Genomic DNA, 19,881 nt, shown 5'->3' on the forward strand with positions numbered 1-19,881 from the left:
TGAGCTCATCTGGAGATCTGGAAAAAAGTTGTGTATTCATGTACCACTTTTTCAGGTGATATTTTAAAATTACACAAGTTAAAGCTACTGAACAGTATAATATTCAATTAGTCAATAACAGGCAAACATATAAAACTGATCTGTACTAACTAATTCAGGCTAATATGGTCATAGTTAAATTAAACTGGCAACTCTGTATTTTCATTTTGAAACAGTTGGTAAGTGCACAAAAAATATTTTTGATCTATAATCTCTTTGATAATTAAAAAGATACCAGTATTACCTTTAAGATGTTCATTTCAACTGAATTCACACAGGAAACCTCACTTGGTGTTATGAAGAGTAGCCTCACAGAGCTGCTTAATTGTAGACTCTAACCCAGCCTTTGCTGAATTAATGGTATTTCTTATAATTTAATATTAGTTTTGATGTTCACATCTCATTCATTCATTAATCTCATCTCATTCATTGCGCTTACATAAAAAGGCAAGATTAATGGACGAAACATCCCGGCAGTCTGAAAATTGAGGGGAAAGATTTGTACTTATTAAGATTAAACAGATTGAAGATACAGTAAGTCTTCACTTAGTGGAAAACGACAAGGTGAGGAAATCTTCAAACAAATACAGTTATAAAGATGTTTATAAAAAATATTGCCTTGCTCCTTCTGGTTCTCTAGATTTCTTCTTTGTGTTTGAGTGTCTCAGAGCTGTGCAGGGCGTGTTGTCAAGCATGACTTCCTGTCCAACTAAACCACAGTGAAAAATAGAGCTTGTTTGAGAAGAACTAGCCCTGTGCAGATTACTGATAGGTACGTGACAATACATGTGTGTTGGAATTCAGATTTCAGAGTGAGGCGCCACAGCTTCTCTCCACCAACCACAAAACTAATATTCAGTTCTGAAAGTCCATGTCTAAAATATAATGGAAGGGTAACTTATGTTATATACAATTTCATATTTAGGAATTTCATATTGAAAAAGCTGCAAATGTGGAGGGTACCCACTTGATTTTGTCTAACTCGGGCTATTGAACCTTCTTTTAGCCTAAGTTGAATTTAACAATGCATTTTTTCACAAAACAGGGACTGAGTATTTGAATCCCATCACTTACATTTGTGTCTGGCAGTACTTCAAGGTAAGTATGAACAGGAGGAACAATTACGGAGACCAATAACTATTTCAATGTACATATGGGCGTCTGAGTTGTAGCTCTCTTCATGACGACACAGACACAGGTCGGTTCTTTGAAACGGGCGTTTATTGCTCAGACATTAGGGCTGGGCGATATGACCAAAATCTCATATCCCGATGTAGGTCTTTTCATATCCCGAAAATGATACCTATGCCGATATAGCACATTTTAAGTCAATGAATAAATAGTTGGTCCGTCCCCTCCATCTCCCCCCGCCAGCATAAAGCTGCCTCCGTTTGCGCTTTAACATAGAATGCAGGTGTTCTGGATTCAGAGGCGTGACGGAGATCAGACCTATCAGAGCCGTAAACTCTGCCATGAGGGAGGACAAAGAGGTTACTATGATGAGGGGAGGACATTTCTCTTCATTTGATAACATTAAAAGTTAAGTTAGACTTTTCCATCGGTTTCCCGACTCATTTTTAAAAAGACAAGAGAAAAAGAGAGCGAGAGCGTGCAGCTATGGTCAAGTGAGCTAAGGAGCGAATGAAGAGAGGGAGCGCTAGTAGTGAGAGAGCCGGTGAATCAGATCAGTAAAACCTTATTTTCTGATTGTTTCACAGCGGTTACATTCTAAAACACAAACCCAACCTCATACCTCCGCTCAACCCTGCGGCTGTACTCCATATATGGGTTTAGGGCTATGGAAAGCAGTGGAGAGTACCGTTACCATAAATGACAGCAAAACGCAGCAGATACTCTCACATACGTAGCTGAAATTAAAAAGTGCACATAAATTTGGTTTAAAAAAAAAACAATCAAACAAAAAAAACACAAATAAAGACAGTCTCTACCATGTTTTGCTTTCATTTTTGGTATCCATCTCACTGCTTCTCTACTCTTTCTCAGCGTGGGCAGGGCTTAGCTCTCAGTGTGTGCAGTGCAGCAGAGGAGACAGACAGCGGTGGAGAGTTGACACAACTGAACTCGTTATGTCACTGTAAAAATAAAAGCTTTGCTAGTAAAAAGCCAAGAGGAGTAATTTAACAATGTAATCTCCAAATGACGAAAAACATTGCCTTAAAGAGTGTTATTCGCGTCACAACAGTATAAACGATAGAGCATAATATGTAACGATAGACTATTTTTCGTGACGATTTTTCTCTCGTCACACAATATACATTGTCATATCGCACAGCCCTATCTGATATGTCTTGTTTCTCTGATGCATCCCCGCCTTTTCACGCCATGAGAATTGTATTTTGTAAATGAATATAGCACAAAACACATCAACAAGTTGTACAATACTTAGCATGAAAACAAATTAAATACAGAATGGCCCTTGACGCGCACAAGTTACAATAGCTTCCTCTTTCATGGCCATAGCAATGCCATTTCAAGAAAACTCAAAAGTTTCTCAGTTTAGCATCGCAAAGGTCTTTAGATGATAGCGATCAAATTTGAAGTCACTCTGGTTAATTCTCTAAGAGGGGTTTGTTAAAGTAAAGTGCCTGTTAATGGCAAAAACTGTCCGAAAAGTGCGCAGCAAATTCAAAATGGCTGACTTCCTGTTGGGCTTAGGGTATGGCTCCAAGAGGCTCTTTGTAAGTCTGGACATGATACATGTGCAACCAAATTTGGTACATCTAGGTGAAACCTAAATGTGGGGGATTCAACTTTGAAATTTCATAAGGGGCGTTATCGAGCCATTTTGCCACACCTATGCCCAAGACCCATAAAACATATAAATATTCACCACTTCTGACACGTACAAAGTTTTGTGCACCTTAAGCTCCTCAAAAATTGTGATTAATTTGGACAAAAAACAATAATGCCTTGCATTACAATGGAGTCATCGCACTACTCGGTGCTCAGGCCTTAATAAATAACGGTGTGATGGAAAAGCAAAGCTCTGAAAAACTGTCCAAAAAATTAAAAGAAAACTAACAAATATGTCATCATTGAATCAGGAATAAAAAAAGTCCTCAGCCAATGTACTGTATATGCAGACACTCAGACATTCTACCTCAGCAGCTGCAGAGAAACAGAAAGAGAAACGCACTCTGGGGGATTTTCCAGTGTTTATGGTATTGCCCATCTCACTTGAACACAGCAACAGACACACCGACAGTAACAGCCCGGCAAGGTAGACGTGAGGAGGTCTTTGAAAGTCGCCAAATATCTGTTGGTCTCCAAAGATCTCAGCTTGTCTGTGGATCTATCTGTCCACTGATATTAACCACAATGGCGGAAAAAAATGGTGAGTAACAAACTCTTGTTTTTTATTCTATTCGCAACAGAAAGTTTTTTCCATCCATCCAGAAGCTTCATTTAGCAATCCGTGCATAGAGAGAGTTCCGTGTGTAAAAGAGCTGCAAGTGCACAAAGGAAAACTGGAATATGTCACCTTATTACAGCTTTGCGCTTTCATACAGTCTCTATGTCTGTGCTTGTGATTGGCTCATTTACACACACAAAATGCGCCAAATTGACGTGATATAGTAAACAACTTCTCTTTATAAGGTCCCAGTGGTTCATTTTATCACCGACAGCATGTAGAGAGAGGAAAAATGTATGTCTATAAAAATGTGAGGCACTTTGTTGATAAACAAGATCAAAGTGAAAGTCAAATGTTGGAGGTTAAGTAAAGAAGTAAAACATCTGCACTTAATCATTCTGTCCAAATTCTGATATTTTGTATTTTATAAATATATTAGCAAAAAGGTGAACACCTAAAAAATAATAAAATAAATGATTGATAATTATTTAGCTTTAACTTGAATTGTAGATGTACAGTAATAGTTTTTTTTAGTGGGATGTTTTCATAACCCCTTTTGGGATTTTTTAATCTGATCATTCTTAATTCTGATCAGATTCTTTTCTTTGCTGTCTTTTTTCTTTGGTGTCTTCAAGTCATTTAGAACCAGTTCCAGTTCAGAGCCCAGTTCCCAGTCTGAGTGAAGAAACAGGGTCTTATATTTAATACTAATTTCCTGGAAATGTTCTAAGGTATTTGCAGGTACTTAACGGTTAACATTTTGGATATTTTATGCAGAATGTGGTGCAATTTGGTGAAATTTATAAGAAAAAACTGAAAAAAGTGTTTTTTTTATGATTTGTACCCGATTTCACCACCTTTCAGTAAAATGTCTGAAAAATTAACCAGTTAAATACCTTCAAATTACTTAGAAAATGTCTAGGAAATCAGTATAAAACTAAGGGACGTAAAATAAAGTGTTACCTAATATAATATTTAATATGTACCGCACAGAGAGTTCTCATATGTAGAGAGAGGCTGACCTCTTTTGACTTTTCTGGTGTGTTTCAGTCCACAAAACCATCACATCTTACATCGGACACACTACCACTCTGCCATGTTTGGCTCCCAGCAACACCCCAATCAGTGCTGTGGAGTGGACCAGACGTGAGCAGTCACAATATGTCTTTCTCCACCGGGACGGGCACTCAGATACAGAGGATCAGGATCCGTCCTTTGAGAACCGGGTGGAGTTGAGGGACAGACAGTTGAAGGAAGGAGACCTGTCTTTGATTTTGAAGAAGGTAAACCCGAGCGATGCAGGAATTTACGAGTGTCGCTACAAAAATAGCAGAACACGATGCGGGAAGAGAAGCTTAATTAACACTGATCCAATCAGCATTGTTGAGCTGAAGGTGGACCCAGGTGAGTTTGCCGAGGTCAGCGTGATGGTCTGTGTGTCATAGAATTATTAGGGCAAGGGGGCAGGGTTCGATTTTTGGGTAAGGGCACAATAAACGGTACTTTGATTTGTTGCCTACAGCCGAATATACTGTAGTGGCCTATAATTGTTTAATAAAACAAAGGCAGTTGTTAAAGGACCAGTGTGTAAGATTTAGGTGGATCTATATGCAGAAATATTGGCAGAAATGGAATATAATATTCACAAGTATGTTTTAATCAGTATATAATAACCTTAAAATAAGCATTGTTATGTTGATGAGCCCTTTACATCTACAGAGTGAGCAGGTCCTCTTCCACAGAGCCCACCATGTTGCACCACCATGTTTGTACAGTAGCCCAGAACGGACAAACCAAACACTGGCTTTAGAGAGGACCTTCCACATTTTTCGCATGTTTTGCAGCCACTATAGGTTCTCCTACATGCTTTTAAGGGGAGGGTTATTCAGTTGCCACAGAGGTTATCCAATGTCCACCCATAGCATCAGGTCTGGTTTCAAGGTTTGCAACAATTAATCAATCAACAGAAAATTAATCAAAAACTATTTTGATAACCAAATAATTGGTTTGGTCATTCCTTAAGCAAACATGCCAAACATTCATTGGTTTCAGCTTCCCAAATGTGAGACTCTTAAGCTTTTCTGTGTCATACATGACAGTAAATTGAATTTCTTTGAATTTGGGACTGTTAATCTGACAGGACTAAATTATAGAAATTATAACAAGCGTTTTTCTCTATTTTCTGACAATCTGTGGACAAAAGAAGAAGATTAATTGATAATGAAAATAATTGTTAGTTGCAACCTCCTAAAGCTTCTAATTGAAAGGATGATGGTGTATGAACGTCAGCCTGGTGTTAATTTACACATTCAAAAATGATCTTAACCAGGTCAACAGAGAGTTTAAACCTTAAGAAAGCAGAAAAGTAAAGTATTGAACACAACCCTGACATATCCCTTTAACTTTCTATGTTGATATGTTGAACTTGTTTGCGATTGATTGTTGAGCTTCACACTTCTCTCATTGGACAGTTTTAACTATTCTTGTCCGTGGTATTTATGTATATTCTTTCTTTTTTCTCTCCCTCATGTGAGCTCCCCGCGACACCATGATCGGTGCTTTAGAGTGGACCAACCAGCACCCATCCTTTGAGAATCAGGAGGAGCTGCAGGAAGACGAGGACGGTGACCCGTTTCTGGTTCGGATGAATGTGAGCATCCATGAAGCAAGACTTCAGAGGAGAGCCGTGATTAAGAGTGAACCAAACAGCATCATTGAGTGGAATGTTACAGACTCAGGTGAGTTTGTTACAGACTTATACTTGCTGAGGATATCATTATCTCTGATATCTGTCCCCAATAAACCTCCATAAATCCACTTAGAAACCAGAGAAAAAAAGAGGTTAAATCCTGCTCTCAAATTAATAATCTGTGCTCTTGATTTACTAAAATTTAGTAAAGTGTTGTTGATGAGACTGTATAGAAAACAGGTGAGTGATGAGAGTTCAGTAGATAATGTCCTACATGAGTTTGAAGAACTCTTCAGTCATCACCTACCTGACAGCTGATACCTCACACCTGTTTCTGCTCTGCAGGTCACACAGCTGGAAACACCCGGACTAAACGAGGCAAGGATGGAGGAGAGCAACATGTACATTATGGATCAGTAGCAATTGCGTTATTTTTTATTGTGTTGTTGTTGTCTTATTTGGTGCAGTGATGGTTTAAAGATAAATCGATGTTTGTCAGAATACCGGACCGGACCAGACCAGAGTGTCTCACATTTAAACATCCCTTAAAGTCAAAAACAATGTTGAAGTGATTTTCAAAGTTATATTAAATAGTTTTTTAACACAAAAAGAAAGGAAAATGTTGATATTTGCCTCTGAAGTTTTTAAAAGTTTTAAAACTGTATACGCTGATCATGTTCTGTGTGTTTAATATTTACCTGTGAATCAACCAGTTAGCCAATAGCTGTCAGATATATGTAGTTGGTTAAAAGTGCTTAAGCTATTTCCTTTAAGTATTTTAAATTTGCTGGAGTAAACATCAGTCCCCCCAGGATTTCACTGAGTTTGTTTTTTTGTGATTATTGCAGTATCAAAACAGGCCAAACTGGTGATTAAGAGTTTGTCTTCTTCCACTCAGCGCATGTCTAACTGTGGGAGTGCAAATCAGACTCATCCACATGCTCTCAGTTCCACAATTAATCATTTATAAAACAGAAACCAAAAGTGTGTGTATGGATACTTTTCGTGCAGGTAAAATGAAATGAAATGTGCCTGTTTTTATCTGACGAGCTCACAGCAGTGAACGTCTGTTCACAAGCACTGACTGTAATTGTGTGTGAAGCATTTGTGTTGCATTAACTTTGATTTAAAAGCAGTCGATGTAAGGAGAAACAAAAACATCTCATCTGGCTGAACCAGTTTAAACCTCTGAGCTGTTTGTTCAAACTGCACATGCACACACAGTTTAATGCTCCAGAAACTGGAGCATTAAAATTCAAAGGTCAGGTCATAAAAAGTTGATAAGCTTTAACTACACTTAGACTCTCTGTAGAGTGCTGTTACTGCAGTTTGTCACTCAGTTCCTGCAAAATCATTTTTTTTAATTACACATTTGTATGGAATAATAGTTGTTATGTGATAAAACAGCTGTCAAACTGTCTGGTCTTAAAGGGGCCATGTTATGTTTTCTTTTGTGGTTTTCTGTTATTTATATCTTGTGCTGATGTCGGATGATCTTTAGACACACGTCACTACTGGTATCAGAGTTTTCTAAACAGTGAGTCAAAACAGAGACACCAGTCAGTGAAACCAGTTCAGTTTCATGTTTCTGGAGCTCATGTCAAATTCAACACATTTTAATTTCCACCACAGAGCCATTACGCAAGTCCTCAAGTACTGTACTTAAGTACAGTTTTGAGGTACTTGTACTTTACTGGAGTATTTCCATGTGATGCTACTTTATACTTCCAGTCCACTACATTTCAGAGGGAAATATTGTACTTTCTACTCCACTACATTTATTTGACAGCTTTAGTTTCTTTTCAGATGAAGATTTGACACAATGGATAATATAACAAGCTTTTAAAATACAACACATTGTTAAAGATGAAACCAGTGGTTTCCAACCTTTTTGGCTTTTGACGTCTTAAAAAGGAGTGTGTAGTCGGGGTCACATTTCACATGTCTATGAGTTGTTAACAGCTCCACCAAATAGTAATTTTTCTCTTCTGACATGGCTTCATTTCAATAAATGTTCAAATTCTGCTGTAGACTTTAAATCTGGATATATCTGGTCTAACAGGCCTAATATGTTCACTGGTTTTATCATTTCATTAGTTTACTTCAGATATCATTTAAATGTAAATGTTTGGCAGCAGAGAACTGCCACCCTCATAAATACATAAATTGTTCTCATTATAATGTTGTAATATGGCACAGGTGTTGTTCGTCATGGTGGCAGCTTTACACTTCTGTAATAATAATAATACAATCACAACTGCAGCTCTCAGCAGATATGATCCAAGTTTATTTAACAACTCATTTAACTACTCATCATCCAGAGAGCTGCTCCAGAGCATGCAGAACTTCATTTACCTGCAGTGAAAAAGCTGGATCTGCTGGGTCCATATTGACCAGTTATCCAAATAATATCCAACAACTAAATTAAGGCAGAACCCCCACAGATGGTTATCACATGGTATTAATAATGAATCTGTTCTTCTTGATGGGATTGATAAGACGATTATCGTTATATATCTGACACTGTCAAGATAAACATTAAACATCATATCCATCATCAAAGATTTTGAGATATATGTTCCATTCTTAAAAAATGTTATCAGACAGAAACCATTCAGAATGGTTTCTGAAACCATTCAGTCTCTGTCTCTTTTAACCTACCCGCTTCTAGATAATTTGATTTAATTGCTTTGTTCATAAGTTTTTTTGGCTGAGCCGACTCTACTCTTACTAGATTGTGCCATTTACAGTATTAAATGGCAAACAGGATTGTAGGGATGCTAATAAGTAACTGTGCCACAATCTAAGTGATCTGGTTGGAACAAATCTTTGATCAGATTGCTGAGATAACAGGGGCAAGGCTATGGAGACACTTCAAGATTAAAAGAAGCACCTTAAAATCAACTGTAGAAGGATTTAAGAACTGGAGTGATGTGTCTCTCCTCTTGGTTCAGATTCAGATTCTTGCAGCAGTGACTCATTGTGAATGTGAACAGTGTTCCTGAATAAAGGCCTTTACACACCAACAGCAACGCAAATAAATGGCATGAAATTGCGAATCATTCAGAGACAAATTTTGAGGCACCTGACTATTCACATCAGGCTTTTGCAAATTAATTATTAAGGTTCTAAACAAAAATTGCACCCTAGAAAAATAAACAGATGACGGCCTGGTTTACTGCTTGCCTTCAGGTTGTTAACTGCTCCAACATTGTTGTTCATCGCACGAAAAAGAACACATCTGGTGTGGAGACCTTAAGGCTGTATTCAGACCACATCTAGCAATATCACCTATAGTGCAGGGGGCTGCGGTGGTGGGGGCGTGTTGTTTAAGATACCGGTGAGACAATGAAATACCATCCAAGAAGTTGACCTAGAGTAACAGATTGACGCATTTAAGGACGCATCAAAAGCCAAAACACCACACAGCAGTTTGTAACACTCACAGACAGGATTTTACAACTCTGGAAAGCTTCACAGTGGCAAATGTTTCATCTGTCAAACAGTCGAATACGTGTTCACGTTAAAAAGTAATCCTCCAGGAATGTGCACTTGCATGTATGTGACTGGCCACCACAGCGTGACGTCTGGTTGTGTTCCAGCAAAAGTTTAATCCAGTTCAACTTTTTGCTAGAAGACAACAGTGTTTTGCTTTGTTTTTTTGCTTTAGTTTTTATGGCTTTTATTTGCTTCCATAAGTTGGGCTTCAGTAACATCACAAAGTCTTATTTTTATCTTCATGTTATTTGAGTCACACTAACAAACTCACCTCTGCTCAGTTACACAAAACGTCAACTATTAATTTCCCAGTAAAAATATCATTTGTGTCACAGACACTGGATCACTCAATAATGAAGTTAAACTTTAATAAACAGTTCACAACAAACTATAAACAGTAATATGTGAAAACGATTCATCATCATTTTTTCATCATCAAAGTTCAGTGTTTCAAAAAGGCTTTACTGAGGAAATGGCGACACCTGCTGTCCAAACCTAGATATAACAGCTCAACACCAGAACTCATGATGAAACAGAGTCAGCGGAGATGTGAACTTGTTGTTCTCATCTTTTCTTTAATAAAGGTTATATCATGATTATTGCTGACAGAGCTTTGACTGACTGTCCTCATTAAATCTGAATGTAAGAACAGAAAATCAATTACAACAAAACACTTGATGGTCCAAAACTCACATATATGTATTCTGAACGACATCTGACACATTAGACAAAGCTGAGGAGCACATTCAATCCTGAAAGCTACACCTGTAATGTAATATAATATAATACAATACAACATAATGTGATAAAGTCATATAATATAAAATGATATAATATAAATATGATGCTCTGTGGTGACAGAGGGGATGACATCATCATAGTCATCATCCAATCCCTGCTCAGCCTGGGTGAGTGAGGACACCCTCTGCCATGGAGATGGGCGGGTCATTTCCTGCAGTCAGAACAGTTCAGAAAGAAAATGTTGATAATTTATCAACTGTTAGAGACAACGGTCAATCATCCACACCAGAGTGAACTTAATTGATTGATTACCTGTGGGCCTGTGTCGATATAAGGACACCATGATGAGAGTGGAGATGAAGTACAGACAGAACACCACTAGGTGGCAGTCCAGTCTGAACACAAGCTGTGGTGAAATCAAAGGTAACTTCCTCACCTGTGACAGTGATCCAGCTGGATGGAGACTCTCCATGACTGCAGTTACACTTGTAGAGGCCTTCATCAGACTTGGAAACATGGTGGATGGTCATGTGACCTGCAGGCTCAGTCCTCATGAGGGAGCCATCTTTATAGAAATCAGCTGGGAGGTTGGAGGTCTTTGTTTTACAGTGCAGAGTGACATTGTCTCCCTCCATCACAGGGAGGACAGGACTCTGCAGGATCACTGATCCACCTCAACACAGAGACAAACTACAGCATTTCATCATTTACACTCAGCTTCATCAATACTAACTCCACAGTCTGATCTTACCAGTGACAGTGATGTTGATGCTGTTACTGGTTGCTCCCTCTCTGGACTCATACCAGTAAACTCCACTGTCCAGCGGGACAATGTAGCTCATGTTACAGGAGGAATCAGCTGATCTTCCCCATTTAACTCCACACTCAGAAACAGGGAGGGAGTGTGGTAGTGAAAAGACACACTGATGACATCCTCAAAGAAACTAAAAAAACTCTTGAGGGTCCTGGAACTCCACTCCTACTCTACCTAAACATCTACAGCCGCTGGTCCCTGATTCTGAGAGAATAAAGCTGTTAAGGGCATCCAGCTGGTCGATCAACGATCAGTGTCAATGCAGGAAGTAGTGTCTCCTTTATGTAGCGACATGGAAAGTGTTTACTACGACATTTCTTAAGTTTTAATAATGCAACCTGATTTAGTAAATCACTACATCCCTCTCCAGACTCTAAAACTGTCCTCAACTCTAACTTTTCTATCAGGTTTTCATTAAAAGGTCGAGCCTGACAGTTAGAAGAAGTTTACTAACCTTGGTGTGTTGTGCAGCACAGCAGTGAGCTCAGAACTAAAGAGAAATGACACTCAGGTTAGTTTGAACAAGAAGAATTAATGAAATTCATTTTGAGGATTGTGCAGCCTTGGCAGAGGTATTCAAATATGTAAATAAGTCAGTAAAATTTTTATGTGTCTTTAGCACAGACTCATAAAACTGTGAAAAATGGCTTTCCATACAACAAAAACAATATGCATATATTTAAATGTGACAAAGTCAGACACAAAAAGGGGAAACACCAACTGTGTGGCCAAAGCAGATGTAATCCAAAACACATTATTCCATTACATTGTTGTAACCCAGACGTGGACATAAAGTACTCACAGAGCAGTAGAGACAGTAGAGATGCTTCTTCCATCCTGCTTCTTGGTAAAATGAGATCAGTTCATGTTCACATCACATAAAACCTCATCCCTCCTCCGTCTGTGGCTGTCAGTGTTGTGGTTTCCTCTCCACACACTATTAACAGAAAAGTGTTTATGTGCAACAACAAAATGAAACTATAAAACCACAGAGGGGGGAGAAAACCCAAGAGTAGATGCAACTGATTCATTCTGACTACAGACGAGTGGTTATTATATTAAAATGGTTTTAATAATCAGATCTCAGAATGAAATGCTTAGACACTTCCGGGTCACTTAACTAAGTTAGGAATGTTCCTTAGCAAAAAAGACTATTCAACTGCAGTCCTAGTTTCTGAAGGACCAACAGTCAAAGTCTGTTTTCTTTTGACCCCAGACAAACTCAGTATTCATAAATATATATGAATATATATCAGAAATAATAATATTGTTAGAAAACAAGATATTATAGAAATGTGAAAGTGAGGTGATCACAAACTTTTTAATCCTGCAGAAATGGTTGTACACTGGTGTTACATCAATAATTGAACATAAAGTCATAAAATGAACAACAAAACAAACAGTAGAGATAGATACATTAATAGATGTGACATTTCTCTGCACATTGTTTCACCAGTTTTAAGAAAACAAGTTTATAACATCATGGCAGAAAATTATGACATGTTTTCTTTCAGATCTGCAGCTTGAAACAGACAGACAGCAGCAGAAATATAAAAATATTTCCTGTCTTCTCTGTAACTTCAACACATTTGATGTACAAGTCAAACTAGAACATGTGGAGTTCCACAGGGAAGCGTTTCGGATGCTCTGCTGTTTTTCATTCATGAAGGACTTGAAATCTGATTTTTATCTTCACTTCAGAACAACACATCTGTTCAGTTCAGAAGTGATGCTCTGTGGTGACAGAGGTGATGACATCATCGTAGTCATCATCCAATCCCTGCTCAGTCTGAGTGGGCGCAGTCATAACCATGGAGACGGGCGGGTCATTTCCTGCAGTCAGAGCAGGTCAGAAAGAAAAAGAAGATAATTTATCAGCTGTTAGAGACAACTGTTAACCATCCACACCAGAATAAACTTGATTGATCGATTGACTGATTGATTGATTGATTGATTGATTGATAGACTGATTTATTGATTGATTCACTGACTTATTGGTTGATTAATTAATTGAGTGACTAATTGATAGTTGCTGAGTGTCCGTAAGGTGAGTGAATGATTCAGAGTGTTACCTGTGGGCCTGTATCGATATAAAGACACCATGAGGAGAGTGGAGATGAAGTACGGACAGTACACCACTAGGTGGCAGACCAGTCTGAACACAAGCTGGAGGGGAGCTGAGTCAGGGGGCGGTGCTCCCGATGTAGGGGTCAGGGCTGTAGTTGTAGGTTTACCTGCAGAGAGAATCACACCTGGTCAGGTGAACATGTGGATGAAATAAGTGGTGAAATCAAAGGTAACCTCCTCACCTGTGACAGTGATCCAGCTGGATGGAGACTCTCCATGACTGCTGATGTTACACTTGTAGAGGCCTTCATCAGACTTGGAAACATGGTGGATGGTCATGTGACCTGCAGGCTCAGTCCTGATGAAGGAGCCATCTTTATAGAAATCAGCTGGGAGGTTGGAGGTCTTTGTTTTACAGTGCAGAGTGACATCATCTCCCTCCATCACAGGGAGGACAGGGCTCTGCAGGATCACTGATCCACCTCAACACAGAGACAAACTACAGCATTTCATCATTTACACTCAGCTTCATCAATACTAACTCCACAGTCTGATCTTACCAGTGACAGTGATGTTGATGCTGTTACTGGTTGCTCCTTCTCTGGACTCACACCAGTAAACTCCACTGTCCCATATGTAGATATAGCTCATGTTACAGGAGGAACCAGCTGGTTCTCCCCAGTAGACTCCACACTCAGCTCCTGTTTCTCTGGCTGTGTTCCTCCTCAGTGTCCATCCAGCAGAGCTGTCGTCCTCCTCACAGCTCAGAGAGACATAAGTCCATTGAAAAAACTGAGAACTGCTGGGACTCACAGTCAAAGAAGCTGCAGAAACATAGGGAGGGAATGTGGTGGTGAAAAGATACACTGATAACATCCTCAAAGAAACTAATAAAAAAACCCTTTGAGGACCTGAAACTCCACTCCTACTCTACCTAAACGTCTACAGCCACTGGTCCCTGAACTCACAGCCAGATGCTGAGAGAATAACGCTGTTAAGGGTATTCAGTTGGTCAATGAATGGACAGTGTTGATGCAGGAAGTAGTGTCTCCTTTATGTAGCGACGTGGAAAGTGTTTACTAAGATGTTTTCGTTTAATGATGTGACCTGATTTAGTAAATCACTACATTCCTCTCCAGACTCTAAAACTGTCTTCAACTCTAACTTTTCTATCAGGTTTTCATTAAAAGGTCGAGCCTGACAGTTAGAAGAAGTTTACTAACCTTGGTTTGTTGTGCAGCACAGTAGTGAGCTCAGAACTAAAGAGAAATGACACTCAGGTTAGAGGTATTCAAATATGTAGATAAGTAAGTAAATACATAAGTAAGTTGTTCAAACAAAACAGTTTTATGGGTCTTAAGCACAGACTCATAAAACTGAAAAATGGCTTTCCATACATATCACCACCTAACAAAAACAATATGCATATATTTAAATGTGACAAAGTCAGACACAAAAAGGGGAAACACCAACTGTGTGGCCAAAGCAGATGTAATCCAAAACACATTATTCCATTACATTGTTGTAACCCAGACGTGGACATAAAGTACTCACAGAGCAGTAGAGACAGTAGAGATGCTTCTTCCATCCTGCTTCTTGGTAAAATGAGATCAGTTCATGTTCACATAACATAAAACGTCCTCTCTCCTCCGTCTGTGGCTGTCAGTGTTGTGGTTTCCTCTCCACAGACTATTAACAGAAAAGTGTTTATGTGCAACAACGAAATGAAACTATAAAACCACAGAGGGGGGAGAAAACCCAAGAGTAGATGCAACTGATTCATTCTGACTACAGACGAGTGGTTATTATATTAAAATGGTTTTAATAATCAGATCTCAGAATGAAATGCTTAGACACTTCCGGGTCACTTAACTAAGTTAGGAATGTTCCTTAGCAAAAAAGACTATTCAACTGCAGTCCTAGTTTCTGAAGGACCAAGAGTCAAAGTCTGTTTTCTTTTGACCCCAGACAAACTCAGTATTCATAAATATATATAAATATATATCAGAAATAATAATATTGTTAGAAAACAAGATATTATAGAAATGTGAAAGTGAGGTGATCACAAACTTTTTAATCCTGCAGAAATGGTTGTACACTGGTGTTACATCAATAATTGAACATAAAGTCATAAAATGAACAACAAAACAAACAGTAGAGATAGATACATTAATAGATGTGACATTTCTCTGCACATTGTTTCACCAGTTTTAAGAAAACAAGTTTATAACATCATGGCAGAAAATTATGACATGTTTTCTTTCAGATCTGCAGCTTGAAACAGACAGACAGCAGCAGAAATATAAAAATATTTCCTGTCTTCTCTGTAACTTCAACACATTTGATGTACAAGTCAAACTAGAACATGTGGAGTTCCACAGGGAAGCGTTTCGGATGCTCTGCTGTTTTTCATTCATGAAGGACTTGAAATCTGATTTTTATCTTCACTTCAGAACAACAACACATCTGTTCCGTTCAGAAGTGATGCTCTGTGGTGACAGAGGTGATGACATCATCGTAGTCATCATCCAATCCCTGCTCAGTCTGAGTGGGCGCAGTCATAACCATGGAGACGGGCGGGTCATTTCCTGCAGTCAGAGCAGGTCAGAAAGAAAAAGAAGATAATTTATCAGCTGTTAGAGACAACTGTTAACCATCCACACCAGAATAAACTTGATTGATCGATTGACTGATTGATTGATTGATTGATTGATTGATAGACTGATTTATTGATTGATTGACTGACTTATTGGTTGATTAACTAATTGAGTGATTGATTGATAGTTGCTGAGTGTCCGTAAGGTGAGTGAATGATTCAGAGTGTTACCTGTGGGCCTGTATCGATGTAAAGACACCATGAGGAGAGTGGAGATGAAGTACGGACAGAACACCACTAGGTGGCAGACCAGTCTGAACACAAGCTGGAGGGGAGCTGAGTCAGGGGGCGGTGCTCCCGATGTAGGGGTCAGGGCTGTAGTTGTAGGTTTACCTGCAGAAAGAATCACACCTGGTCAGGTGAACATGTGGATGAAATAAGTGGTGAAATCAAAGGTAACTTCCTCACCTGTGACAGTGATCCAGCTGGGTGGAGACTCTCCATGACTGCTGATGTTACACTTGTAGAGGCCTTCATCAGACTTGGAAACATGGTGGATGGTCATGTGACCTGCAGGCTCAGTCCTCATGAGGGAGCCATCTTTATAGAAATCAGCTGGGAGGTTGGAGGTCTTTGTTTTACAGTACAGAGTGACATCATCTCCCTCCATCACAGGGAGGACAGGACTCTGCAGGATCACTGATCCACCTCAACACAGAGACAAACTACAGCATTTCATCATTTACACTCAGCTTCATCAATACTAACTCCACAGTCTGATCTTACCAGTGACAGTGATGTTGATGCTGTTACTGGTTGCTCCCTCTCTGGACTCACACCAGTAAACTCCACTGTCCCAGGGGACTGTTAGACTGATGATACAGGAGGAACCAGCTGGTTCTCCCCAGCCGTCTCCACACTGAGACCATCCTGCAGTTGTGCTCCTCCTCAGCGTCCATCCAGCAGAGCTGTCGTCCTCCTCACAGCTCAGAGAGACAAACTCTCCTTTAAACATCTGAGAGCTGCTGGGACTCACAGTCAGAGAGGCTGTGAGGGCTGAAACGACAAACTTGTGATCTTATTCCATAAAAAGAAGACTAATAAAAACCCTTCAGAGTAATAAATAAGAAAGAGAAAGTCTAAATCTAATACTGTAGGTGAGTTAAGGAGTGAGCTCTAATAACCCTGTCAGACTTCCAGCTCTGTCCTTAGCTCTAACTTTCCTCTCAGGATCTCTCAGACAGAATCAGTGGCTTTCAGACTGTGACAGAAGAAGTTTACTAACCTTGGTTTGTTGTGCAGCACAACAGTGAGCTCAGAACTACAGAGAAATGAAACTCAGGTTGGTTTGAGCTTTAATGACTGGTCTGCTGTGGGACGCAGCAGTGATCTTCTCTCAACATTTACACATCAATACACATCCAGCAGATTGGACTCACCCAGCAGCCTCTGGACAGATGTTACCTCCATTCTGCAGCTGGATGAAATAAGAGCAGTAGTTTGACTGTTGTGATGAAATGATTCTCTGTAGAAACACTGATCAACCACAGCACAGAGACAGAGAGAGGATGTGTCACTTGGTTTACCAAACCACAACGAATGCAGGTACTTTCCATCTGACTAATTTGTAGAAAACAGACGGTATCACATGTGGACAGATCTTTATTTACTCTGCAGTTACTCCAGTACAGCTGAGCAGTCAGGCGGAGATATTAAAGCTTTATTGACAACTTTATTCAGAATATTCAGTTACAAAGATGGATGTTTCTGGCATCAAAGTAACAGAACAAACTTAAAGCTTCATATATTTAATGTTCTGCTTCAGCTTCTGGTCTAGTTCTTATGTTCACTACTGTCACTGTACACTGTCTCTGATGTTTTCAGCTCATAAGTGATGCTCCATGGTAACCGCCGTGATGTCATCAAACTCCTCAGTCAATCTCTCTGCAGTCTGGGTGGGCCGGGGCATTGCCATGGAGACGGGTAGGTCATTTCCTGTTGTATGAGGAGTAAGTGATCAAATTTAGAAACATTTTCCAAAACACAACTGACAAAGGAAAAGATCCGTGGTAAATAACAATTAATCAACACCATATAACTGATAGATACTGTGTAACACATGATTGATTGATCGATTGATTGATTGATTGATTGAGAGAGAATATGTGTATATTTTATTGAGTCAAAAGGCCCATGCGTGCATGTGCATGTGTCTTCACAGATGGTTATAGACTTAATATAGGAGCTGTGGTTAACCTTCCAAAATTTGAGAAAAAATACACAAATATCACGGCTACAGCATAATCACAGCCAAAATGATCAAAAAAATGAAACTTTAAAGGCCCTTTTAGGTCCCTTATGAGGCATAAGAGTTAAATATTAAACAAACATGCTGATGTTTAATATGTGAGCAAACAGGCACATTACAGACGAAAACAACCAATAAACGCTCAACTAAACTCACTAAATATCAATTATTTACTCTGAATGCACACAAACATCCAGAGCAGCAGTGGAAGAAATACTCAGAACCTTAACTGAAGCACCAATACATCAATGTACAAATACTCCATTACAAGTAAAAGTCCTGCAAGAAAATACTACTACAGTAAATATACATAAGTATTATGAGCTTGATGTAGTTAAAGTATTGCAGTAAAAGTACATAAGTATTATGAGCTTGATGTAGTTAAAGTATTGCAGTAAAAGTACATAAGTATTATGAGCTTGATGTAGTTAAAGTATTGCAGTAAAAGTACATAAGTATTATGAGCTTGATGTAGTTAAAGTATTGCAGTAAAAGTAGTGGTTTGGTCCCTCTGACTGATATATTATTATATATGACATCATTAGATTATTAATAGTGAAGCATCAGTGTTAGAGCAGCATGTTACTGTTGTAGCTGCTGGAGGTGGAGCTAGTTTACACTACTTTATATACAGTTAGCTAGTTTAGTCCAGTGGTTCCCAACCTAGGGGTCGGGCCCCTCCAAAGGGTCAGCAGATAAATCTGAGGGGTGGTGAGATGATTAATGGGAGAGGAAAGAAGAAAAAACAAAGTTCTGATACACAAATCTGTTTTCAGTTTTTGGACTGTTTTCCATCATAGTAAACTCAACATCTTTGTGTTTGTCGCTCTGATAAAACATCTCAATATGTTCATTTGGGCTTCAGGGAATAATGATCCACATTTAATTCACTGATCAATCAATATATTATTATTAAAGACAACAATAACAGTCGTACTATGATGCCCCTCAGATTAATAAAACTTAACAACTAATGAGCTTTTATAATTTAAACAGATTTGAAGGAACATTTAAAGGATGTTACAGATTAAATGTAATTTCTGCCTCGCAAATTAAGTTGTTAAATTTCACATACATGAATTAAAGCTTTAGAGATACATTGAAATTAACTACCAGTCAAAAATAAAGTCAAGCTTGAAAGTGTTGCCAAGCATCACATGAAGTCTCTGACTGTGTTCATCATTTTTCAGTGGATGGAAACAAACATTCACCAGATTTTCTTTTCATCATTTTCTGGAACTTCGCTTAAAATTTGCAGCATATTTGGATGAAAATCTGGTTTCAGACTGTTTGTAAACAAAAATAAATAAAGAAAAGACTTAATAAATATTAGTTTTCTGTGATTTGATGGTAAGAAACAACCACACATTTCACACAACATGGGAGTGCACGGTTACCATAGCAACACACAACACAAAAAAAAGTCTTCCTATATTGATCTTTATTGGAAAGTGTAACGAATCAGATCATCATCATCATCATCATCATCATCATCATCATCATCAACTCTGACTGACAAGTCACATTGGTCCTGCTGACACACACACACACACACACACACACACACACACACACACACACACAGAGTCCTAAATCAAAAAAAGGAAAAACAATCACTAACAGATCATGGAGGGAAGGTGAAAGGAATTGTGGGAAATGTAGGAATAAAAAAGTTTTTTTTAAAAAAGAAGAAGAAAAAAAAAAAAACATCCTGTAGTTTCACTTCGTGGTGTTTAAAAGAAGTCGAGGTCGTCCG

At 38.7% G+C, this 19,881-nt stretch overlaps 4 protein-coding genes across 5 annotated transcripts in view; 1 reads left to right on the top strand and 3 right to left on the bottom strand.

Annotated features, from left to right (window-relative positions):
- The first annotated feature begins 1,036 nt into the window (after window positions 1–1,036).
- LOC137174664 (uncharacterized) lies at window positions 1,037–7,960 on the top strand. Its single transcript, XM_067580094.1, has 5 exons — window positions 1,037–2,134; window positions 3,248–3,394; window positions 4,463–4,816; window positions 5,947–6,150; window positions 6,447–7,960. Exons 1-5 carry the CDS (start codon window positions 1,990–1,992, stop codon window positions 6,569–6,571), a joined length of 975 nt encoding a protein of 324 aa, XP_067436195.1. The 5' UTR covers window positions 1,037–1,989; the 3' UTR covers window positions 6,572–7,960.
- Window positions 7,961–10,762: 2,802 nt separating this feature from the next.
- LOC137174242 (Fc receptor-like protein 5) lies at window positions 10,763–14,809 on the bottom strand (the record flags this gene model as incomplete). The annotated part of the gene is made up of 7 exons (XM_067579420.1): window positions 14,776–14,809; window positions 13,782–14,045; window positions 13,464–13,703; window positions 13,227–13,388; window positions 12,899–12,987; window positions 11,092–11,224; window positions 10,763–11,004 (listed from the first exon to the last, which is right to left on the bottom strand). Coding segments are annotated over exons 1-7 (1,164 nt in total), but the record flags the coding sequence as incomplete, so codon positions are not given.
- A 62-nt stretch (window positions 14,810–14,871) lies between these two features.
- Window positions 14,872–19,416, bottom strand: LOC137174893 (Fc receptor-like protein 5). Of its 2 annotated transcripts, none has more exons than XM_067580418.1 (5): window positions 17,103–19,416; window positions 16,604–16,864; window positions 16,286–16,525; window positions 16,049–16,210; window positions 14,872–15,809 (listed from the first exon to the last, which is right to left on the bottom strand). In XM_067580418.1, the coding sequence occupies exons 2-5, from the start codon at window positions 16,830–16,832 to the stop codon at window positions 15,697–15,699; spliced, it is 744 nt and encodes a 247-aa protein (XP_067436519.1). In that variant the 5' UTR covers window positions 16,833–16,864; window positions 17,103–19,416; the 3' UTR covers window positions 14,872–15,696. The 2 variants fall into 2 exon arrangements, with proteins under 2 accessions (XP_067436519.1, XP_067436518.1); XM_067580417.1 differs by having other exon boundaries at window positions 16,604–16,873.
- A 133-nt stretch (window positions 19,417–19,549) lies between these two features.
- The window catches only part of LOC137174880 (serrate RNA effector molecule homolog), a 12,499-nt gene continuing 12,167 nt past the window's right edge, over window positions 19,550–19,881 (bottom strand). Inside the window, exon 21 of the mRNA XM_067580391.1 lies at window positions 19,550–19,881. This exon is cut by the window's right edge and continues 53 nt beyond it. Within this exon, the coding sequence (XP_067436492.1) occupies window positions 19,859–19,881 (23 nt within the window). The 3' untranslated portion in view covers window positions 19,550–19,858.

Source organism: Thunnus thynnus, chromosome 22 (assembly GCF_963924715.1).
Source record: "Thunnus thynnus chromosome 22, fThuThy2.1, whole genome shotgun sequence".
NCBI lineage: Eukaryota > Metazoa > Chordata > Actinopteri > Scombriformes > Scombridae > Thunnus > Thunnus thynnus.

Bases quoted from the DNA above. Each gene is read 5' to 3' on its own strand.
- LOC137174664 (XM_067580094.1), top strand. From the start codon at position 1,990: ATGTTTTGCTTTCATTTTTGGTATCCATCTCACTGCTTCTCTACTCTT. The intron at 2,135-3,247 runs GTAAAAATAAAA...ACTTGAACACAG, and splicing joins ACTGAACTCGTTATGTCACT to CAACAGACACACCGACAGTA. The intron at 6,151-6,446 runs GTGAGTTTGTTA...TCTGCTCTGCAG, and splicing joins GTGGAATGTTACAGACTCAG to GTCACACAGCTGGAAACACC.
- LOC137174893 (XM_067580418.1), bottom strand. From the start codon at position 16,832: ATGTTTAAAGGAGAGTTTGTCTCTCTGAGCTGTGAGGAGGACGACAGC. The intron at 16,526-16,603 runs GTAAGATCAGAC...CTCTGTGTTGAG, and splicing joins CATCAACATCACTGTCACTG to GTGGATCAGTGATCCTGCAG. The intron at 16,211-16,285 runs GTGAGGAAGTTA...TTCTTTCTGCAG, and splicing joins CAGCTGGATCACTGTCACAG to GTAAACCTACAACTACAGCC.